This window comes from Podarcis gaigeae (genome assembly GCF_964106915.1).
Source record: "Podarcis gaigeae genome assembly, chromosome: Z".
NCBI lineage: Eukaryota > Metazoa > Chordata > Lepidosauria > Squamata > Lacertidae > Podarcis > Podarcis gaigeae.
This window is the reverse complement of record NC_139691.1, coordinates 10,169,296-10,194,289: the sequence shown is the minus strand read 5'-3', so window position 1 is coordinate 10,194,289 and position 24,994 is coordinate 10,169,296. Positions and strand designations below refer to the sequence as shown.

At 45.5% G+C, this 24,994-nt stretch overlaps 1 protein-coding gene across 15 annotated transcripts in view; it reads left to right on the top strand.

Annotated features, from left to right (window-relative positions):
• KCNT1 (potassium sodium-activated channel subfamily T member 1) overlaps positions 1–24,994 on the top strand; it is a 196,052-nt gene that overhangs the window by 154,797 nt on the left and 16,261 nt on the right. For 14 of the 15 annotated variants that reach the window (XM_083721640.1, XM_083721635.1, XM_083721634.1 and 11 more), the window contains 9 exons: positions 1,914–2,063; positions 3,345–3,583; positions 9,696–9,912; positions 14,088–14,193; positions 16,201–16,373; positions 18,077–18,148; positions 18,587–18,721; positions 21,628–21,739; positions 23,245–23,346. In XM_083721640.1, the coding sequence (XP_083577766.1) occupies positions 1,914–2,063; positions 3,345–3,583; positions 9,696–9,912; positions 14,088–14,193; positions 16,201–16,373; positions 18,077–18,148; positions 18,587–18,721; positions 21,628–21,739; positions 23,245–23,346 (1,306 nt within the window). The remainder of the gene's footprint in view (positions 1–1,913; positions 2,064–3,344; positions 3,584–9,695; positions 9,913–14,087; positions 14,194–16,200; positions 16,374–18,076; positions 18,149–18,586; positions 18,722–21,627; positions 21,740–23,244; positions 23,347–24,994) is intronic. The other variant, XM_083721642.1, reaches the window with a different exon arrangement.

Sequence of the window (24,994 nt, the reverse complement as noted above, 5' to 3'; positions counted from 1 at the left end):
CCCTTACTTTTTAGGAGGGAAAAAGTGAGTCTTATAGAGCAAAAAATACAGTACAGCCAGGGCCAGGGCCAGGCTATTTTGTGCCCTAGGCAAGGCTAACTACTTGCATCCTCACCCCAGCAAAAAAGTTGCTAACTTCAGTTGTTAAAAACAGACAAAAAATATGAAAAGCACAAAATTTGAAACCACTAAATTTATTTTAAATTGCAAGTAATACAACAATCTTATCTTGCTCAAACACAAAAGAAAACAGTTTAGCGCACAAATCGTTTTGGATAATCTTGTGAATTGTGATGTTAAAATTTACGCATCTTAAAAGTTTCATTTTCACGCACATCAAAAATCTCACCTTGAACGCATTTTTCCTTCACAAATTTTGTCACCAATTCTTTCAGGTCAAGTGCTGATGCCTGGGCATGTTTAATTGATATAGTTGCCAAGCCAACTAGTCTCTTTTGCTACATTGTTGAATGCATGCAAGTTTTTATATGTCTGAGCTTTGAGAAACTGTGTTCCCCACTTGCCACGGACACTGGAAGTGTGAGAAGGATGCTTAGAACAATGGAAACTTATTATTCTTATTCTTATTCTTATTCTTATTCTTCTTCTTCTTATTATTATTATTAATAATAATAATATCCCGCCTTTCTCCCAGAACCAGGACTCAAGGCGGCTCACTAAAATTAAAGCAAACATGAATAAAATGCAGAAAGCTAACAACATATATAACAGCTGTTGCTTAAAAGGGATTTAAAATATAGCAAAGTTAAATGGATATAAAAACAAACCCATTAAAATACAGATAAAAACAGCACAGCACTCTTAAAAGCCTTTCCTTAAAAGCAGCCAGTTCCCAATACCCTGCAGAAATAAAAGAGTCTTCACCTGCAGGTGGAAGGAAAAGGAGCCAGTCTTGCTTCTTTAAGAAGGGAGTTCCAAAGTCTGGGAGCAGCCACTGAGATGGATTGACTAGGACTTACTTCTGAGAAACAAGATTTAGGCACACACCCAGAATTTTTTGTTGCGATGTGAAGAGAAATACTCCTTGTGGCAGCATTGACATTGGAAGCCCTTGAGCTATTGCTGTAAGTTCACAGCACATATAAAGCAAAAACTAATCTGTACAAAACTGCGCCCTTCAGAGGTCAGTACTGTGCAGTTATGAGGGCTGTGCCTCAGGCGGCTGCCCGGTTGGCCTAATGATAACACCAGCTAGTATACCACCAGTCTTTAGCCAAGTGTGGCTGTACCAATTGTCTTCATCACTTCTCATTCGGCTTGGCTTTCAGCACAATTTCCAGGAAGTTTCTTCTCTGCATTGGTGCCTATCCTGGAAGCCATAAAGATATACAAGAACATGACCATTTTGTTACATCAGGGTTGGAGATACCTCAGGCTGAGACCTCTGTCTGGTCCCCAGGACTCTCCCTGGGCCACACCTCTCATTCTTCTTCCTCACACCTCCCCTGAGCTTTTTCTGCCTGGCTAGAATGTTCCTTGAACTCTGATTGCGCCTCTTGGTTGGAAGGTTGAGAGAGCTATGTGTGTGTGTGTGTGTGTGTGTGTGTGTGTGTGTGTGTGTGTGTAGAAACTAGCCTACTAGACAAAGGTAAAGTTTGCATTCATTGGTCTGCCTGTTTTTGCTTCTGGCCCCTGGAAGTTTCCTGGAAGGCCCTCAGACCAAAAACAGCCCCCTATTCTTGCATTACCCCCCATTCCTTTTTGTTCAAGGTCTCATTTGTTTTGCCATTCATCTGCACTTGCCCAATTCGTTCTGTTACTCATTTGGCAAAGCAAACTATTTTGTCTAAACAGATAAAGCATGATGAGCATGCTATGGATTCTGGATCCAACTCCATCCAGTTACTAAGAGGTGTTTTTCTTCTTCTCCTCCTCCTCTGATCTGTTTCCAGAGAAGGCCAGGAGTCACCAGAGCAGTGGCAGAGGATGTATGGTCGCTGCTCTGGCAATGAGGTCTATCACATCCGGATGGGCGACAGCAAGTTCTTCATGGAGTATGAAGGGAAGAGTTTCACCTATGCATCCTTCCATGCCCACAAAAAGTGAGAGGAAAAGCCTGACAATGTGATATTATATGGTTTATTTTACACAGGATTTAGCTGGGATTGCTGCATTGCATGGGGTTACACTTGATGACCCTTGGAGGTCCCTTCCAGCTTTGAAGTTCTGTGATTCCATAGGAACAAAGCCCTTTCCAAAGTGAGGAACTAAGTATTGATACAAAAGGTCATCTATTATATATTCGGGGGTGTTGTTTACTTATTGCTATGCTTTTGGACACCTCTCAAGATACCGTAAGCAATTTTTGCATGATGGTTCTTGAGATCAGGGAGGAGGCTTTCATGTGTGTTTGGATACAGCTGGACTCTGTTTTGAATCAGAATGGTGGGCTGAGCCTTTCAAAACTGCACTGAGTATAAGGCTGCTGGCATGCCGTTAAAGTAGATTAAGTGATTTCTTTTTTTAAAAAATCACTTGAAAGCATATAAAATTACAAAATTAGAAAATGCCCACACTAAATATGGTTAGGTATGGCATCTAACCCTGTGGCATCCCTGTCTCTCACCTAGGTAGGGGTCTGGGAGAAAATCTATTCAGCTCAGATTTAAATGCAGCCCTACCTAATTTGTAGTTTCCAAAAAAACACAAGAGCTGAAACGCAACTGTCTTTCCCTATGCACACTCCTCCGAACATTGCAATGCAGTTCTCCAGCCAAGGAATGCCTACAAAGCTGCTTTAAAGGTGATGTAGTGGTTAGAGTGTTGGGCTAGGATCTCGGACAGCGGTGTGATACTCTGTTCGTGGCGGCAGCGACGGCAGAGGGATCCTTTGTACGCGGCTGCGGTGGCTTGCGCCACTGCGCCCAGGGGTGGCAGGGCGAGCCCCCGCGGGGTGCCTTCTTGTCAACCCCCTCAGAGATGGCACACGGGGCAGACCCCCCACCCCCTTCCTCCACCACTGGTTATAGGAGAAGAAGGAGGAAGAAGAGAACCATACACACCAACCTGGGCTTCCAGCTTGGGACTGGATCATGCCAAGTACAGTGGTACCTCTAGTTACAAACTTAATTCGTTCCGGAGGTCCATTCTTAACCTGAAACTGTTCTTAACCTGAGGCGTGCTTTCGCTAATGGAGCCTCTCGCTGCCACTGCAGTGCCGGCATACGATTTCCGTTCTCATCCCGGGGCAAAGTTCTCAACTCGAGGTAACTCTTCCAGGTTAGCAGAGTTTGTAAGCTGAAGCGTTTGTAATCTCAGGCGTTTGTAACTCAAGGGACCCCTGTCGTTGGCTTTATCCAAGACCTCTTTGGTGCTCCTTTCAGGTATGGAGTCTGCTTGATGGGTGTGAAGAGGGAGGAGAATAAAAGCATCCTCCTAAACCCAGGACCACGGCACATCCTGAGTGCCTCCGACACATGCTTCTACATCAACATCACAAAGGAGGAGAACTCAGCCTTCATCTTCAAGCAGGAGGAGAAGCAGAAGAAGAAAGGATTTGCAGGGAGAGGCGTCTACGATGGGCCGTCAAGGCTGCCAGTCCATAGCATCATTGCCAGCATGGGTGAGTTAGTCTGCCCCTTTTCAAGGTTGCATTGCAAGATAGCCCTATAGCAGAGTTGGGGAACCTCGGGTCTGGCAGCTGAATGCAGCCCGCAAGGTCTCTGTCTACCTCTCAGAATTCTCCTCAGGCCATATTGTCCCTGCTTTGCATTCAGAGAGTGTTTTTGTCCGGCTGGGATGTATCAAACTTTGATAATGCCTCTTGCTTGCCTGAATGGAGGATGGAGAGAGGTGTGTGTGTGTAGAAACTAGTCTATTGTTTGCATTCATTCTTCTGCCTGGTTTTGCTTCTTGCCCTGCACACCTCTGGTATGTGGCCCTCAGAAGGTTGCCCAGAAGGGAATGTGATGCCCCCCTGGCTGAAAAAGTTCCCTAACACTGCTATACGACTGGATGGACAGGGGTTGGCCCTTAGCCCATGCAAGCCAGATCTGCACCCTACCTGTCACCCTTAAAGGGCAGGTCTCAAGTCTACCAGGTTTGCAATGAAACAGAAAACTGGTTTCTGCTGGAAACCCTGGTTCTAGAAACACAGAACCCTACAGACTTGTGCCTTCATGAAAATGTGTAGTTTGGCCTTTTGCATTAACCATTTTTCCGCCTTCCAAAATCTGTATCCAGCCCTTTATTGTAAAAACAGTATCAGGACATATTAGTTTTTTCTGTGTTTTCTTATCTCATCTACCCTTTCCTCCTGTCATGAGGGCTAGCAGCTTGGAAGGAGGAGTGAAAAGCTGGCAATATTCATTCTCAAGACAGTGCATGTGAGCCATCAGACAGAAGTAGCAGGAAGGGCAGAAGCAGGCAGTAGCTTATCCATCCAAAGGCACAGCCAAAAATTCAAAGTCCAATCAAATTGTGTTCCCATTTTTCCTCCATCAGTCTTATCTCCTGCTCCAGTTTATTGCCCACACAGCACAATGCCAATATATTTGCAAAGTGCTATTTACATGCCTCTTGTGTGTTGCGCTGCTGCACTTGGTCCTTCTCAGACGGGTGCTTTGAACAAAAAAAATAAGTGCCAGAATGATTAATCTCTCCGAAAATGAGGCTGCACTCAGCTGGCAGTTGATGAAGGGAAAGAAAAGCCCTAGTTGCATAACTGTATCAGTCAATGGTTAGCATAAAGTATAAAAGCAGAGCTGTCTGGTGCCCACTGGGGCTGGCAGGGCAGAAGGCAAAGAGCCCAATGGTTGGGGGCACCAGATAAGTCTAGTTTTATCCCCATCTTCCACCATGCAGAGTTCTAAAATTGTCCAGTAGCACCTTAGAGACCAACTAAGTTTGTTCTGGGTATAAGCTTTCATGTGCATGCGCACTTCTTCAGATAACTACACGACAGCTTATACCCAGAACAAACTGAGTTGGTCTCTAAGGGTCTAAGGGTCTAAGGGTTGGATTCTGGTGCCACCTACTGTTGGTGTCTCAGCCTTCTGTCCAACCAACCTCAAAAGGTACCACCTGCCACTGGTAAAACTTCAAACATTAAAAACTTCCCTAAACAGGGCTTCCTGCAAATGTCTTCTAAAAGTCCAATAGTTGTTTATCTCTTTGACATCTGATGGGAGGGCGTTCCACAGGGCGGGTGCCACTACCGAGAAGGCTCTCTGCCTGGTTCCCTGTAACTTCGCTTCTTGCAGTGAGGGAACTGCCAGAAGGCCCTCGGAGCTGGACCTCAGTGTGATGTTTAAACATTCAGGGAGGATGTTTCCCCATCATTCTCAGCCAGCCCCAGCCCCTGCCTGCTTGCTTACCTATAACCAGTCCAGGAAGTGGCACAGCTTGTCTGCTTTCTTCCCTTCCTTAGTTTCTGTGTTGCTCGTGTGGAATATGGTTGCCAGATTTTTTTCAAGGAATCTGGGGACACTATTTTTATTTTTTGAATTTCATGCTTTATTTTAGGAAAGGGTTGCCCAGAGTTCTTGACCTTTTTTAGAGGAGGGGACCCCAAAGTTGTCGGGCATGCACCTTGACACAAGGCAGGTGGAGAAGCCCATGTACAAACACACAAATGCCCCAAAAAAGAGGTTGGTTGCAGGGGGGGGGGGCGGAGATTGAGTAAAGGTGCACGCTGGTTTTGGGAAAACACACATGCACAAAGCACTGGCATCCCATAACCGCGAGACTGCAGGAGGGCGAGTGCAGTCTCTATGGAGATTTAACTGGCGTGGTGGTGTTTCGTGACCAGAGGTGGAGAAACAGTGGACTCGCACACAGCCCTCCTCACAAGAGAGGCTGATGGTGCGGGAAGAGTGTTTCAACCCCCACCCCACCCCTGCGCCCCACTCCCAGTGGGAAGGCAGCGCGGCACCGCCCGGGACAAGGGGCACCGCAGTGCCTTCCTCGCCCCCCATTAAACTCACCATCTCCTCAGTGGCCATTGGAGGGAGAGGAGGGAGCGAAAGCAAAGGAGCCTGTTCACCTGCCTGCCTTCCTCCCCTCCCCATTTCCCCCTCAGCCTTCACTTTTGCGCCTCTTTGTTCCCGTGAGAAGCTGGCACCACACCCCGTCCCTCTCTCTCTCTCTCTCTCTCTCTCTCTCTCTCTCTTTCTCACAACATGGCACAGCTCTTTTCTATGCTAACCTCCTCCTCTTTTTCACCACCTCAGCGCCTTGCTCACCATCCCCACCCCTAAATTCAGCACTGTGGGCTCTTCTGCTGTGGGCAGCTCTGCGCAAGTTCGGGGCAAGCATTGATCGAGAAAGCGAGCCAGAAAGAAGCTCTCTGGCTCGCACCTTGGTTTAAATCACCCCCCCCCCCCAGCCAGCGGAATGGCTGGCTGGAACTTTGACATGGCCGGGACCTCCGTGCTGCTTGCTGCCATGGCGTCTGCCATGTTGCCTCACCGGAAGTCCCCAGGCATAAATCCGGGGACACCGTGTGGTGTAGTGGTTAAGAGCGGTAGACTCGTAATCTGGGGAACCGGGTTCGCTCCTCCGCTCCTCCACATGCAGCTGCTGGGTGACCTTGGGCCAGTCACACTTCTCTGAAGTCTCTCAGCCTCACTCACCTCACAGAGTGTTTGTTGTGGGGGAGGAAGGGAAAGGAGAATGTTAGCCGCTCTGAGACTCCTTCAGGTAGTGATAAAACGGGATATCAAATCCAAACTCTTCTTCTTCTTAATTAAAATCCGGGGACATTCCGGGGGCAGATTGGTGAATCCAGGGACTGTCCCTGGGAACCGGGGACGTCTGGTAACCCTATTGTAGAACTCAGCAGGAAGAAGTACGGGAGCAAGCTTGAATTAGTTGGCTCAGCCTGCCACTGGCTCTGGTTCTGTCGCTGCTGGGCTCCACCAGGCACCATAGATACCACAGCGCTGCTGTTAAGAGATGGAGTCTCTGGAAGGGACCTCAAAGGTGTCATTCAGTCTGGCCCATCTGCCAACTCAAGAAACCAAACTGCTCAATACTGGCTCTGGCTCCCCCTACCTTCAGCATCCCCGCATGGCATCCCAATGATCCCAACGATTACAAGCTACCACTGCAGCCCATAATACACAGCCTCATCCTCAGTGGCTATGCATTTCCCCTCCAGCTGAAAGGGCCCTTTGAATATGCGCGCTTGCATCTTTGTCTCGTCACAAGGCAGAGAGAGCGCCACAGGCGAAATACAGGAGTGCTATTTATGCCTTTCCTGAATCATTCCTCCCTTATACAATCTTGCCTCTCTGCCGCCCACTCTGTTAGCTCATTATAAGGCTCCCCCTCCCTCTCTTCCTGCTCTCCTCCTCCAAACAGAGTCAAAGATCGTTCTTCTCATCATCTGCCTTTTCTCTCTTCGGGTTCACCAATTAGAATCTGTTGCTGGCCTTCTCATGGAGCCCTGATTCACCCGTCTCAGCAAAGATGTTACCCAGAAGTCCAGGCGCGATGGGGCTTTTCATGCTGCTTTCTGTCAAACTGCAATCCAGATAATTAGGGCCACCTACCGTCGCTTTGCAGAATAAAGAGCAGTCTGCATTTTACCTGAAACAGATCTGCATAAATGGCACACAGGCGCACACCTGCTGGAGATGTTAGTGCTGCCGAATATGTAAAGAATGAGTTTCTTAGACCCATCCTGCTCAATGTGGTGTCACAGTGGTAAGAATGTTGGGCTAGGACCTGGAAGACATTGGTTCAAATCTCCACTCAGCCATGATGAAGCTTCCCGGGTGACCTTGAGATAATCGCTGTCTGCCAGCCTAACTTACCTCACAGGGTTGTAGCGAGGATAAAATAGGGAGTGGAGAAAATATTTACACCACCTTTGAAGAAAATGTGAGGCATAAATAAATAAATAAATATACAGTGGTAGCTCAGGCTACATACGTTTCAGGTTACATACGCTTCAGGTTACAGACTCCGCTAACCCAGAAATAGTGCTTCAGGTTAAGAACTTTGCTTCAGGGTGAGAACAGAAATCGTGCTCCGGCGGCACAGCGGCAGCAGGAGGCCCCATTAGCTAAAGTGGTGCTTCAGGTTAAGAACGGTTTCAGGTTAGATATGGACCTCTAGAACAAATTAAGTATTTAACCTGAGGTACCACTGTACAGACATTCCTCAGATGTTCCGAAACAACTTACCATAAATTTGGGGGAGAATTTACACCACAGGAGCTTATTTTGGGGAGAGGGGGCACTAGTGGAAGGATTTTTTGGGGGGAAGGGAGCAGACTTATATTGAATCAGACCATTGTTCTCTGCAACTCAATACAGACAAGCAGCGCCTCTCCAGAGTTTCAGGCTGATGACATTCCCAGGCTGACTTGGAGAAGCCTGGGATCAACCCTGCAACCTTCTGTATCCAAAGCAGATGCTTTGCCACTGAGCTACAACAATGGGGACTAGGACCATGGCTTCTAGTCATGACAGCTAAAGAAAACCTCCATGTTCAGAGGCAGTATACCTGTGAATACCAGTTGCGGGGGAGCAAAAATGGTAGTGGGGAGCCTATTAGCTCTGCTTGTGGATTCCCCAATGGCACCCCACTGTAGGAAACAGGTTGCTAGACTAGGTGAAACTTTAATCTGTTCCAGCAGGAGTCTTATTTATTTATATGGACTTCTTTATCTGGGTTGTTTTTAGGTCACCTAATAGTAAAGGCTCTCTAGGCTGGGGGTGGGAAATCTGTTTTTGGTTTGAGGGCCTCATTCCCTTCAGGGGAACCTTCCAACATGCCAGTGGTGGGTGGAGCTAGAGGCTAAAATGGGCAGATGTTCATGGACCGGTTGGATGCAGAGGAATGGGGGGCACCAGCTAGGGAATCCCCAAGGGAAGAAGGCTCAGAGCCTATGGAGTGGTAGTAGGACAACAATGAGAAGAAAGAAAGAGAAGAGTGGGGAGAGGAGGCATCACAAGCTTAAAGGGTAACAGGGCTTAGTGAGCTGGGAGAGTCAGTGGCAGAGAGCAGTACTGAAGCAGAAGCAGAGGTGGAATCTGGAGAGGCAAAGATGAGTTTGGCTGGTGAAGAGTCATGGATGTCTCCCCCTCCTGCTCTGACAAGCTCCTCCCACCCCCAACCTTCCAGAACCAGAAGAGGCATGTAGTGAGAGGAGCAAAGATAGACTCTGAAGAGGAGGATACATAGACAGCTGTGAGGAGGTAGGGATCTTTAGTCTTGGCACCTGATCCATGGGGGCAAGACCTACCAGGGATTAGTTCCTGTGCTCATTAGGCCTGACACTCCACCAAGTCCTGTTCTTGCTAATAAAGAGTTAACTCCAATGTGTACAGTGTGATTTACTGCTGGCTTGCTCCTGTCAACAGAGCAACAAACACAATTTTGACCTTTCATAAAGTAGGGCCCATTTCTCTACACACCCACACCCACACTATCCCACATCCAGACAAGCAAGAGGCATGTTCAGAGTTCAATTGCATATTCCAGCCAGGCAGAAATACTCTGGGTATGAAGCGAGGCCAGTGCGGAGCATGGCCTGAGTGACCTGGAGGGCCACAGTCAGGCCACAGTCCGGCCTGCTGTTTCTCACCCTTGCTGTAGGCAGCTTGCAATGTAGAGCAAAAATTAAAAATAGGTGTGTGTGTTTTTTTAAGTGTAATATGGGCATTGGCTTCCCTGTAGTAGCTGCCTTTAGTGCCTGATCCTGCCTCTTCCCTCTGTCCCCACAGGCACGGTGGCCATGGATCTGCAGAACACAGAGTGCCGCCCCATCAACAACAGCAAGCTCACCTTGCCAGCAGAAAATGGCTCTGGGAAAAGGAGGCCCAGTATTGCCCCTGTCCTAGAGGTGGCCGACAGTTCCTCCCTCTTGCCATGTGACATGCTGAGTGACCAGTCCGAGGATGAGATGACTCAGTCGGATGATGAAGGACTCACTGTTATCGAGTCAGTGAGCTGTTAGTTCATATCTATGGCCTTTTAAACTCTCTGTGTGTGAGGGAGTATTGTTCTTGTTTGTTGCTATGATATGGATTTCTGTGTTGTTATATTATTAACTGCCCTGTGATCCTCTGATCCAGTATAGACATTTAACAACAAACAAATGAAATATATTTCTTAGGGTTGGTTGCAAGTGGCAGAGTAGTAAATCTGGCTCTTGGATTGCACCACATTAATAATAATAATAATAATAATAATAATAATAATAATTTATTTATATATACCCCACCCTCCCCAGCCAAGACCGGGCTCAGGGTGGCTAACAACCAATAATAAAAACAAGTTGATTAAAATACAATTTAGAAAAGATTAGAATACAACATTAAAACATTAGGATGCAGCCTCTTCACAGGAGGAGAAAGGAAAAAGAAAGAGGGGGAGGGAATCAAACTGATTCTAAGCCAAAGGCTAGGTGGAACAACTCTGTCTTACAGGCGGAAAGAAATCAGATCCCACAGGGCCCTGGTCTCATGAGACAGAGCATTCCACCAGGCCGGAGCCAGAGTTGAAAAGGCCCTGGCTCTGGTTGAAGCTAATCTAACATTAGACGGCTGGACGGATTGTATGCCCCCCCTCCCATTTTTTTATTAAATAGCTCCCCACACTTGGGCAATTAGCATGTCAGGAAGGCAGCATTTAGCCTAACTTTCTTTCTGATACATTAGTTTTGTGTATGCATGGGAATTTTAATTCTGGGGAATTCTAGATCATTAGCTTATGTCACCCTTTGTCTTCCTCTTATCTTCCCCTTGCCCACAACAAAGGACCATTCTAGCTAGCTGGGCAGCATTAAAATGCATTGAAGCGCATGACCCGCCAGGGGGCACAACAGCTTCACTTAATTCCTCCATAAGGAACATGCCAGGATGCTATGACAAAGGCCGGAGAATTGCAGAGGCTTGCCAGTATACTGTATGTTTTAATCATTCAGTCCAGCCCTGCCTTACAGTTCTTAACCTGGGACCAGGGTGTTCTCAAGTCCTGGTGGACGTTTGCTGCATCCCTCTGCTGAAATGCCAAGATTAGAGCCATGCTGCTTCCAAGACACACGCATACAACGAGTGGGGTGGCTTTTAGAGTGCAGCAGAGTGGAAAGTGCCTCCAGGATGGTGTTCTGGGTATTAAAGGACCCAGCAAGATGCCAACTTGCTGTTCTGTGGAAGCACTGCCGTGCAAATTTATTGTTATTTCCTGCACTTAATGGGCCATTTGCATAAATTAGCCTCCCATTAACAGTTTTCTGCTCCATTTCAGCTCTGTTCCTGGGTGGCATGCTTTCTATTCCATTCCTTTCTGCCTAGATCTCACTAGAGCAAGCAGGAGGTGAAGGACTTTGCCATGGTTTTCTTAAAGTGAGACCACAGTGCCATCTTCCGGACACATTTGTAATAGCTAAATTGCTATTGTTGTTTAGACGTTTAGTCATGTCCGACTCTTCGTGACCCCATGGACCAGAGCATGCCAGGCACTCCTGTCTTCAACTGCCTCCCGCAGTTTGGTCAAACTCATGCTGGTAGCTTCGGGAACACTGTCCAATCATCTTGTCCTGTGTTGTCCCCTTCTCCTTATGCCCTCCATCTTTCCCAACATCAGGGTCTTTTCCAGGGAGTCTTCTCTTCTCATGAGGTGGTCAAAGTATTGGAGCCTCAGCTTCAGGATCTGTCCTTCCAGTGAGCACTCAGGGCTGATTTCTTTAAGAATGGAGAGGTTTGATCTTCTTGCAGTCCATGGGACTCTCAAGAGTCTCCTCCACTCCATAAATGCTTTGCAAAATTAGTATGGGGCTGAGTTAAATGTCTCTTCCCCCCATTTCAAAAAACAACACCAAAAACACTAGGGTTTCCATATTTCAAAAAGCGAAAATCTGGACAGAAAAGCTGTTGAGCTTCTTTTTGTTTTGCCCAAAATCTGATTAGATTTTTGCAAAAAACAACTACAAAACTGAACACTTTCCAGCTATTTCTAAGTAAAATCAGCAAAAATAACACTGCTGACATGGGCAGGATGTGTCCAGGATTTCCGGGTGTATGGCAACCCTACCATACACACAGACTTTTGTAGCCCCTCCAACATTTCTCAGATGGAAATAGGGATGTTCTATTCTTCATCAGGAAGCTTCTCCCAAGTTTGGTCTCCTCACACCTAAATACATCGTCTGCACATCTACATCAGTCACTATGAGCCAGTTACAACCTCTCTGCCAAACCTATCTCACAGAAGTAAAGAAAAAAAATGTTTGAGGGAAGGAGTCATGTACAACACCTTCCACAGATAAACAGAATGAAAATTTTTTTTTGCCTTGAGTCCCTGTCGAGGAAAAAGACAAGAAATAAGAATAAGAACAAGAACGGAAACTGTGAGAATAATGAGGAACATACCAGAGAGGAAATCCTATTGAACTCAGTGGGACTTAGTTCTGAGTAAAAAAATACTTTGGGTTGTGGTGTAAGGTTGCCGGGTCTTTACTCAGTTATCTCGGTGTGAGCTCTATTGAATACAGTGGGACTTACTTCTGAATAGACAGAGCAAGACTCCATTTACAGTTAAGGAATAAACACTCCAAATGTTTCCTAAGAAATGACTCACTGCTGAACCATTGCAATGAAACAATTTAAAGTGGATTGTTGGCCTTTCGCTTCAAAATTGTAGGGATTGCTTTGCCATTTCCTTCATTTGGTGCAGGAATTTTATTTTCAGTATAAACAGGACTCTGTGTTTGCACCTACATACAAACAAACACACCACAAACAGACAGACATGGGGGGGGGGGGCAGAAAAGGCAAACTGGGACATTCCAGGATCAAATCAGAAACCAAAATGGCTTCTGTGGTTCCAGGACTGTCCCTGGAAAATAGGGGCACTTGGAAGGTATGTGTATGCAGGTGGCAGAAGGTGGTTGAGGATAGCAGGGGTCAGCAAATTTTTTCAGCAGGGGGCCAGTCTACTGTCTCTCAGACCTTCTGGGGGGCCGGACTATATTTTGAAGAAAAAGAAATGAACAAATTCCTATGCCCCACAAATAACCCAGAGATGCATTTTAAATGAAAGGGCACATTCTACTCATGTAAAAGCACGCTGATTCCAGGACCGTCCACGGGCCAGATTTAAAAGGCGATTGGGCCAGATTCGGCCCCCGGGCCTTAGTTTGCCAACCCATGGAATAGAGGATTGGGAAAGAAATTCAATTTATTGTGTGATGTGAATCTACCTAATTTGTGCTTCCAACACATAACCTGAAATGCAGCTCTCTCTTAAAGTTTGCATTTCTCCTTATTTTGTGATGCTCCAGACATAAAATGCATCCAGTAATGTATACATTAGGATAAAGTGTTCATCAAATGCATCTACTATATACAATAGCCTTGCTTGAACACTGTGGTCCATGCCTTGGAAACTTCAAGGCTTGGTGACTGCAATGCACTCTCCGTGGGGCTGCCCTAGGGCCTGGTTTCGAAGCCACAGCTCGTGCAGAATGCAGTGGCCAGAACGCTGGTGGGGGCATCTGACTGACAACATGTGATGCAATTGTTAAAGCATCCGTTTTAGCTGCCCATCTACTACCAAGCCAGGTTCAAGGTCCTTGTATAAATTTACAAAGCCCTGGACAACTTAGGTCAGGGGTACCTTAGGGACTGCCTGGGGTGGACTCAAAGTATTCTGAAATCCTGGTCTGATCTCGGAATGTCCTGCTTTTCCTTATTTTCATCTGAGAAATGTTATAAGGTGTGGTAGGATGTCCTTATTTTCATCAGAGAAATGTTGGAGGGTATGGAGTTATCTGACCCCCAAAGCCATCCGAAGACAGCCACATATGGGGAAGTTTTTAAATGTTTGATGTTTTATTGTGCTTTTATATATGTTAGAAGCCACCCAGAGTGTCTGGGGCAACCCAGTCGGATGGTTCAGGTATAAATAGTAAAATTATTAGTATTTATTTTATTATGGAATAGGATGTCCCTATTTTCCTTGAAGAAATGTTGGAGAGTATACTGTTGGGCTTGCTGCAACCATTTTACATTTCCTGGAATTCCCCATTGCAAGGGGCATTGTGTGTGGAAATGGAAAACCACAACAAACAAAATGGTGGGCCAAATCCTGACCACTTCCCCCTTGTTCTACAGGTATGTGAAAGGCTACCCTCCCAACTCTCCCTACATTGGAAGCTCTCCCACATTATGCCACCTTTTGCCCGTTAAAGCTCCATTCTGCTGCTTGCGCTTGGATAAGGTAAGGACCTGTCACATTTCCATATCTGTCAACTGCCCCTTCTTGTGAGAGGACAGCAGCCCAAATGCCCACTGTAATCTTGCACAACTTAGGGTTGCACATTTTTTTGGACATGGCAGCCCAAAACACTCATTTTTGGGTGCTGTGCCCAAAAAAAGCACTGGGGGAGGGGGTATCTTGTGTTGCATGACTTGTGAAGGAGTGCAGCCCCTGAAAATGGTGTCCCAGTTAGGGGCCACTTCATATTGGAAGGCATGCATTTCTGAACAGGTTATTTCTTTTTCTACCCTTTTGTGGGGCACCAAGGTTAATAGGGGACATGGGTGGTGCAGGGGACACAGGAGGCACTGTGGGTTAAACCACGGAGCCTAGGACTTGCCGATCAGAAGGCCGGCGGTTCGAATCCCCGTGACGGGGTGAGTTCCCGTTGCTCGGTCCCTGCTCCTGCCAACCTAGCAGTTCAAAAGCACAAAGTGCAAGTAGATAAATAGGTACCGCTCCAGCGGGAAGGTAAACGCCGTTTCCGTGCACTGCTCTGGTTTGCCAGAAGCAGCTTAGTCCTGCTGGCCACATGACCCAGAAGCTGTACACTGGCTCCCTCAGCCAATAAAGCGAGATGAGCACTGCAACCCCAGAGTCGATCACGACTGGACCTAATGGTCAGGGGTCCCTTTACCCTTTACCTTTTAAGGTTAATTTAGAAACACCAGAAACTGAAAATATTTCCTGAAAATCACCAGTTTTATTTTGTGTTAAGGTTTCTAGTCCCTACTGTGGCAAAGGTGTGCAGGCAGTGCCTGCTCAATGATCAGAAGCATGAGAAGGTCTAGATCAGGGTGGCCTCACCTCTGGCCCTTTGCGTATTGCTGAACTAACAACTCCCATCGTCTGTGACGTTTGCCCATTCTGCCAAGGACTGATGGGAGCTGTAGTTCAGCAGTGTCTAGAGAGCAAGAGCTTAGCTACTTCAGGCTAAACAAAATGTCCAGGGGTTTGTAGGAATGGGAGCTTTGGAGATGCAGACATGTACACAAGCTGCTACCTGGGCTGGGCTTTCTAAAAAGCCACACAAACCGTCTCTGATGGTGGAGGAACTGTTGGAATGGCCAGCAGGGTTTCTCTGTAAAGTGGAAACATCTGGTACATTGGCAGCTGATAAAAGTGAAACAGCTGGAGATTTTGTTTCTCTCCCCCCCCCCAGGTCTTGCATCTAAGCAGCTTCCCTGCCCCCATCTTGTTCACGTGGGGGCTCTTCTCTTCTTCCTACTTCATCCATCTTCCTGTTCATTTCATCCTCTCAGTTGGCTGTTCCTTTGTGGTTCCTTCATATCCAGGAGAGGTGGAAATGGTTACTGTGGGAGGGAGGATAATTATGTTGGGAAAGTGATTTAGTTTACCAACTGCCCTGCTTGCTGCGGATGCTTTTATCACCTTGTTGTGAAGGATTTTTAACCTTGGTGGCTGCGTTCTCCCTCCCTCCGTTCTCAGAGGCAGCAGTGCATCTTAATCCCAGTTCCTGGAAACCACAGGAGGACCACAACCTCTTGTGACTGGGTCCTACCTGCAAGTTTCCCACTGGGGCATCTGGTTGTCTACTGTGAGACTGAATAAAAATTAAACTAATACATAACACTCACTATCTGACTTCCTTCCCTCCTGATTTCGGACTCCTAGTTTTAAAGATTTCGTTTTTTCAGCTGATATTGGTTATTAGTTTATACATCGGAAGTTTTATAATATACCTGCTGTAGTTGGTAGGTTTCTATAATTGCCTTCTATATATGCCATGAATTTAATCCAATCATTATTCAACTTTGTATTCTTTTGGTTTCTGATTCTCTGCGTCATTTTTGCTCTACTGTGAGACTGGATGCTAGGCTAGTTGGGTCACCGACGTGCTCCAGCAAGGCTCTTCTTATCTTCTTATGGGGAGAATAGGTGACATTGGCCCTTTATTGAGCACCAGCCAGGAAGTGTAAAATAAAACATTTCCCGGCATCTTTCCAGGGCTGCAGGCACAACAGTTATGAAGACGCCAAAGCCTACGGCTTTAAGAACAAGTTGATCATTGTGTCAGCAGAGACGGCTGGGAACGGCTTGTACAACTTCATTGTTCCTCTCCGCGCCTACTACCGGTCACGGAAAGAGCTAAACCCCATCGTACTGTTGCTTGACAACAAGTAAGTACTTCCCCGCTACAGCTCATATATACACACAAACATACAAATATACTGGGGCTACATCAGAGCCCCCCCCACACACCCTACACACTCCCTGTAAATAGAAAAGTAGGCTTTTAGGGGAAAGGCTCTAACTAAAGCCGATGCTCAGAGAGTGATTAAGAAAGATGGTGGTATGCTCTGCTTTGAAATTCTTCCTACTCAGACTGCTTCTGCTGGTGTTGTACGCGATGATACTGTTGCTGTTAAGTTGTGGGTGAACATATCAGACGACACAGCGATTCTTCAAACAGGTCTTGTTTAGTCATAGGCCAGAACTGAACTGAAGGGTTCAGCCAGCCTGCTTATATAGAGCTCCAGTACAACGTAACTGTAACAACTTTCTGTAACTATTCAATCACTGAACGTCACTTTCAATCCCTTATTTGCATATGTGGACCTGAGTGAAAACTATCTACAGTATCCCCCTGCTGGCCCAGGGTGAGAACTTCAGTACATAACAGTTGCTTTACTCACAAAAGTGACTTACAAGCACAGTGCACAAACACTACTACAATTTACAAACACGAATTACACACACACACACACACACACACACACACACACACATACACAACACCTAAACAAATAAAGGTCAGTCTTATGGATCCTGCCTTCTAAAAGAGGCCACAAGTAAATGAAAACCTTCAAATTAAGGGCCAAACACCCAGGTAAAAATGAATGTCTCATATCTGAAAATGAAGATGGCACCAAGCGAGCTTCCCTGTGGAGAGCATTCCACAAGTTGGGGAGCTACCGCTGGGAAGGCCTGTTCGGTGTTGCCACCCTCCAGTCCTCTCCATGGTGGCAGCACACAGAGAAATGCCTCAGATGGCAATACCAGGATCTGGGTCTGTTCATGTGGGGAGAGGTGGTCCTTGACGTATTAGAGCAGCTTAAGAAATGATTGCGCAAACACTGACTGGCAGCAACAGTTTCAGGTGGGCATCTTTCACAGCCCACTTTGGGGACAAGACAGGACTTGAACCAGGGACCTTCCAAATGCCAACTCTCTAACACTGAGCTACAGCGCCTGTGACCAGCAAAGGTCACAGGCGGAGGTGTATTGTGAGAGTGGAGAAGTACAACTTCGAAAGTAAGGATGAGGAACTGGCACAGGATCCAGGGAAGGAGAGGAGACCTATGCAGAGACTGAAGGTGGGGTGTCATCGTGATCAGAGTGGCAAGAAGGGTGAAAGATTTGGACAGTACAGCACCAGAAAGCAAGGCTGGTGGTTGGGGGCCGGGAAGGAATTCAATTCAGTTTGCCTTTCAAAGTGGACTTATCCAATTCACACTTTTTGAAACATTGCAAGAATCAAACTGCAGCCATCCTTCAAAATCCGCATTTCTCTGGATTTTGCAGTGCAGTTCTCCCGCCAAGTGATGCGCACAAAAATGCATATGCTGTGGCAAAGTGTGCATAAATGTGCACGTATTCGTGAAAATAGAATACCAACCTGCATTTTATTATGGGAAGCTTCTTTGCCAAAATGTGTATATTTTAGGGGAAATTGCATGCAGGCATGTGTCCATTAGGAGAAATTCACACTAAAAGGCTGAAGAATTTTCATGGGCGCTTCTTCATAATAAGAATTCACGGACTGATGTGGAAAACTGGACTTAAGATTGGAAAAAAGAGAAACTGAGTGTCTCTTTTTCAGGCCTGACCATCATTTCCTGGAAGCCATCTGCTGTTTTCCAATGGTCTATTATATGGAAGGCACAATTGATAAGTAAGCTTTCCCCTTTCTCTCTCTCTCTCTCTCTCTCCTTCCCTGCACCTGTCTCTGTCTCTTTTGGTTCAGTGCCCCAAGGCACAACCCCAAGGGACCACCATGAGGGACAGAAACTTGGAGGTGTTTTATTTTGTTGGGCTAAAAAAAAAAAACAACCCTCTGATAATTCATACTCAGATCCATAAACATACAAAACGGTTCTGCCTTTGTACACTCCTTAAGTTGATTCCTAAATTTTCTATCCTGAGGCAGTGTTCCCCATGCTGGCCCAATGCAACAATTTGGGATGGGGTGATCTCAAAACAGTAACAAAAAATTGTCAGCAAATTGCCAAGAGCATAATTTCCTGAGACATTTCGAGCATCAAAGCTGGCTTCCCCCTCCCGCCTTCCAACAGCCTCCTAATTTTCACTTGTTTGGGGGGATGCCTTTTAGCCTCGACAGCTTGCTGCAATGTGGGATCATTTATGCTGACAATTTGGTGGTGGTGGACAAGGAGAGCACCATGAGCGCCGAAGAGGATTACATGGCAGATGCCAAGACCATCGTCAACGTCCAAACCATGTTCAGGTGAGGCAAAGTGCTTTTAAGGTCCAGCATCTCTGGCCATGATAATCTTCCCTCTTTCTCCAGGTTGAGGAACCCTTTTCAGCCTGAGAGCTGCATTTCCTTCTGGATATCTTCTGGGGGCCACATGGCGGTGGCAGGCAGGGCCAGAGAGAAGAGTGGGTGGAGCAATGAATGCCAATTTTACTTTTGGTACAGAAGGCTGGTTGCTACAGGCACCTCTCAGTCCTCCATCCAGTCAAGCAAGCAGCAGGATCAAAGTCCAAGGACACATTCCAGCCAAGCAAAGCACACTTGGAGGGCCAAGCATGGCCAATGGAAGGTGTGGTCTGGGGACAGTTCTAAGGGCCAGATAGAGAGGCCTGGCAAGCTGTATTCCCCCCTCAGTTCCCCCCTCCCACTATTTCTCTTGCATCTCATAATGGAGAGCTGGTTCCAGGTTGGATGGTTTTAAAAGAACACTGGACAAATTCAGTGATAATGCTATCAGTTGCTCACCAGCCAAGGAAATGTGCACAAGAACACCTATATTAGTGAAGGTAACATAGCAAAATGCATTATATCAAAGGAAATTTCTTGAAAATATGCCCTTTGTTAGTCAAACCTGCATACAGAAATGTGTTAAGTAGGATAAATTCACATGTAAATGCTGAATAAACTTTGGCCAGATATTTTTTTAACGCAAATTGCAGCAGAAATGTGGACAACCGAATTTTAAGACAGGAAAAATGAGAAACAGAAAGAATCAAAATTGACAGTTTTGCCCACACACACACACACACACACACACACGACATTGCAATGTGGGGTTCTCATATTTTCATTTCATTTCGTTTCACTTTAAATTTGTATACCACCTTTCTATATATCTATATATTGATATACCAGGCAGTTTACAAGCTGAAGAAGCAACAAAATATACAGCAAAGATTACTCATAACAATCTGATCCAATGCAAAAAAATCACAATAAAAATATGACTTAGAATAAGCAGCTTATACAAAATAAAGTAATATAATAGCACACACAAAATATCATAGAACTATAGAGTTGGGAGGGACCCTGAGGATCATTTAGTCCAACCCCCTGCAATGGCAGGAATATGCAGCTGTCCTATATGGGGATCGAACCTGCAACCTTGGCAATATCAGCACCACACTCTAACCAGCTGAGCTATCCAGTGACAGAACTAGGGCAAGAGTTAAATGTGAAAAGGCTGAGAAGTTACAGCATATTTTAATGGGTCCTCAGACATGCAGCCTGAGCTATTCCCACCACCGGGAGCAATCCTATGCACATGAAGCAATGTGGTGTAATTAAGACGGCATAAAGTTACATAATAATATCAACAGTAATTAAATAGAAATTCACTTAAGAATTTAAAAAATCATTAAGGTAAAGGGACCCCTGACCATTAGGTCCAGTTGTGGCCGACTCTGGGGTTGCGGCACTCATCTCGCTTTATTGGCCGAGGGAGCCGGCTTACAGCTTCCGGGTCATGTGGCCAGCAGGACTAAGCCGCTTCTGGCGAACCAGAGCAGCACACGGAAACGCCGTTTACCTTCCCGCTGGACTGGTACCTATTTATCTACTTGCACTTTGATGTGCTTTTGAACTGCTAGGTTGGCAGGAGCAGGGACCGAGCAATGGGAGCTCACCCCATCGCAAAGATTCGAACCGCCGACCTTCTGATCGGCAAGTCCTAGGCTCTGTGGTTTAACCCACAACGCCACCCATGACCCACCCCACCCCCCAAAATAAAAAAACATTACTAAATTACAAAACAACAGCAAAATTACAATGCGTAAAAGCTATATAAACAGATCAAATTTAACAACAAGATCACATAACTTAAAATAATTCCCTCCCCCCCATATTCCTCTTCTCCCTTTCCAGCTGCATCTGCTGCTCTTAAAGCCATGGGAAGGCTGTTTCTCAGCTGGACTTGATTGAGGGTGGGGGAGGCAAGACTCTTTTGTCCTCCTTGGCAATTCCCAACTGAGTAGCAATTAAACTTGTGGGATAACCAGCATCGTATAACCAACATGCTTAAGTGCAATTAATACATGAAGGGGTTAAGGCCATAGAATAAGCTTAGTGAGGTCACTTTCCTTTACCTTGGGGAAAATAGGAAATCAAACCTTTGTTCACCCCCAGTCTACATGAGAAATTCCAGCTCCAGCTCAACCACGTGGCTCTTACAAGCCACTCTTGAGTTCTTATACTAATAATCTAGAAACATTTACCACTTTGTAACTAAGTATTGCTTACTGTGCAGCTTTCCTGACTGATGTATGCGAAAGCACATAAATTTGACTTTTGGAGAGTTTGTAAGTAATCCATTTTTAAACTTACCAAACATTCGGTCTCTTGGTATGCTGGGAGGAGAAGGAAATCTTGGAATTTACTTGGAAGAACATATTTTAATGGTCTAACAGCTTGTACTTCCACACTTTACTTTGCTGCATATTTTGTGACCTTAAATCTCTGCTGGGTTCTCTTACCAAAGACTACTTGCCCCAAAGTTGGATCTTGGCATCCAGGAATTCATCTCTGTCTCTGTCTCTATATGCAACAAAAATGAAATGGGGTAGCTAGGTATTCACTCTATTCTATGCCCCTTCCTCGTTTTCCATCTCAACAGTGTTTTCCATAACAATGGCAAGATAGTACTCTGTGGCCACTCTTGGGCTGTTCTAGGTTTTTATTGGTTCATCCCTACTGATGGGCTGTTGTCTTTGCGCCCTGTTTGTGGGCTTCCCAGAAGCAACCAGCTGGCCAGTTTTGGGGAACATGATGCTAAATTATGAATCTCACGCTGTGACCCATCAGGGCTATTCTTACATTTGTTGAAATGTCTAACAGAAATGTATTTGCTTACTCTCCCGCACCCCTTACTTTCATTCTAGGCTTTTCCCAAGCCTGAGCATCATTACAGAGCTGACACATCCATCCAACATGAGGTTCATGCAGTTCCGAGCAAAGGATAGCTACTCATTGGCCCTTTCCAAACTAGAAAAGGTAACAAACAAACAAAAATATGTATATTTGGTTATTAGATTCCTAATTTGTGGTGGTATGAGGCACTTTGGAGAGAAAAATTATATATATATATATATATATATATATATATATATATATATATATATATATATTTGCTTTCGTAGATTTTCACGGGTACAGGAATGCAGGTTTTGGTGTCCTCGGGTGTCTTCCCGTGTAAAAGTTGGGGTGTCTAGGCGACGTTTCGACGAGGTCTCACTCGTCATCTTCAGGCTGGTGCTTTCGGCTTCTTGTTACTGGAACAGAGCGGGATCTCAATGTTTGAGTTCCTATAAATACTGTAGAGGGGGTGTGGTGTCTAGCCTCCAATGTTCTGGGCAGAGAGGAAGTTCCCAGGCTAGTGTGCCTTTTCTTCTTTTGTTCCTTAATTACTTGAGAGATACCTTGAGTGATTTCTTGAGTGATATCCTGAGTACCACTTAGGTGGGTCATTAGGTGTGGATTAGTCCACACCTAATGACCCACCTAAGTGGTACTCAGGATATCACTCAAGAAATCACTCAAGGTATCTCTCAAGTAATTAAGGAACAAAAGAAGAAAAGGCACACTAGCCTGGGAACTTCCTCTCTGCCCAGAACATTGGAGGCTAGACACCACACCCCCTCTACAGTATTTATAGGAACTCAAACATTGAGATCCCGCTCTGTTCCAGTAACAAGAAGCCGAAAGCACCAGCCTGAAGATGACGAGTGAGACCTCGTCGAAACGTCGCCTAGACACCCCAACTTTTACACGGGAAGACACCCGAGGACACCAAAACCTGCATATATATATATATATATATATTAAAAAGAATGCTGATTTGTTGCCCTCTCACCTCTCCCTGATTGTTGAAGAAAATGCCATTGTGGTCACCATTACTTTCATTGCTACCCACCAAGCAGGTCATATCCCAGCTGCTCCCTTGTTATGAGATTCCATGCTGACATTTTAGGGCTGCAAGGCTCAAGATGAAGCACAATTCTCATTGTGCCCTTTCTTTTCACAGGGCAATCCAGCAGCGTTCTGTGGATGTGTGTGTGCCCACTGCCATGCTACCTCTTAATATAGTATATAAAAAAGGCCACGAGCGCTGAGGTTGTAGCCAGTTCTAGTCCTACACAGAATAGACCCATTGAATTAAGAGCCTAAATAAGTCTTGCCCATTGATTTCAATAAGTCTACTCTGAGTAGGAGTAGTGTTGAATTCAACCCTTGGAAAGTCGAACAGAAATTGGGACCTGCAACAAAGTGCTACACTGTGAAGCACACCTGATCGCGGCGATAGCTAGCCATGAACTTTCTAAGTATTCCATGGGCTGTCTTGGTCTCCACCTTCAAACTTTGCTATTTTAAAAAATAAATATTGTTTATTGCAAACTTTGGGGTGACTACCATTAGAGGCAGGATATTGGGCCAGATTGCCTTTGGTCTAATCCAGGAAGGCTGCCATACTATTATTTTCATCTCTGCTTTCCCCACAGAAAGAGCGGGAGAACGGTTCCAACTTGGCTTTCATGTTCCGCCTTCCGTTTGCTGCCGGCAGAGTTTTCAGCATCAGCATGTTGGATACGCTGCTTTACCAGGTAACAATGAAGGGAAGAAGGGAGCCACCATTCGTTCCAAAAGAAGGGCCTTCTAGCTGTAACATTTGATCCCCTGTAGCATTGGGGTTGTTGTTGTTTTTTGCAAACTGTGCCATACTGAATCTCCAGGAAGGGAAGGAACCCAATTCAAGAAAAGAGTTGTCTGGACCTCTCTAAATGGAAATGTAAATTTGCTGAGTTGGGGCTAGAACCCCAGTCTCCCAGGTCTCAGCCCAACCTTCTAATGGGTCTGCTCTGTGTAGAATTGTTATCGGACTGCAACTCCTATCATCCCTAACTGTTGGTAATACTCAAAGTAGCTGTCTTATTACAAAGGAATTTCAGAAATAGACTGGAAAGAGAAGTTGCTGAATTGCAACTTATTACCAAACTTATTCAGAGACCTGGTCTGAATAGAGACATTGGATTCTTATCTCATTATACACGATATAGCTATTTTTAGCCATCTCACCCCTTGCTTTTTCCTGTAAGATCAATTGCAGTCGTTAACAGTCGTCAGCAGGTTTACCACGCCAATCACCCATTCCCACCACCCTTCTGAGTAATACCCCTCTCCACCCTCTCACTATATATAAGGGTCTGGTGACTTCTGTTTCAGTGTATCTGAAGAATTGTGTGCATGCACACAAAAGCTCATACCAATAACAAACTTAGTTGGTCTCTAAGGTGCTACTGGAAGGAATTTTTTAATGTTGGTCATACTGGCTGAGACTGATGGAAGGTTTCAATCCACCAGATGGCAGAAGGCTGTCGCTCAGGGCTGTCACACAGTTTAAAGAAATGTTAGTTAATGTATGAGTTTTTGTACATGGATTGATTGGTAGACACTATGTATGAGGAGGGGGAAAACTGTTCTCAAGGGGGTCCATGTTGGACAGGGGGGGCACAAATGCTTTGCATTTAGATGATACGTTTTTTCCATCGCCTTGTTCTCTTCCACACAGGACAGAATGCATCTTGGGTGATGTGGTGATTTCAGTTTCAGAAGAACATGTATTAAAATATTTTTTAAAAAAAGAAAACGTATATTAAGAACATAAGACAATCCTGCTACATCCAGCCTATTCAGTCCAACATCATATTCTCACAGTGGCTGACTAGATGCATATGGGAACTCCAAAAGCAGGGCTCAAGCACAAGAGTACGACTCTCCCCTCCTCTGGTTTCCGGCAACTGCTGTTAGAGGCAATAATACTTCTTAAAAATAAATAATAATAAAAAAATTGATAATAAAAATCAATAAGAAGCCTACAGAACAAGAATATTAAAAAACCAAAAAATGCAAGAAAAAAGAGAAGGAGAGGGAGGAAATGCCTAAAAAGCCTTTTGCCATGTTTATATCATATATATACCCTGTCATTTATCCACATACAGAGAGGTTGACCCTCCCATCTCCCACTGGGGAGCCTATTTCTCTCACCCTAGGAAACCCTTTCCACCCTGCCTTTCGTGCAGGGACCCCTCCCTACAACTGTCCCCTTCCTGCTTGTGTCCTCCTCAGTCCATGGTAAAGGACGTCTCCACCTGCTGCCGCGTACCAACAGCCAAAAAAGCCTTTTATAAATGTTTCCAATACTGTACAAAATAATAAAAAATACAAAGAGAAAACAAGAGAAAGAGAAAAAGA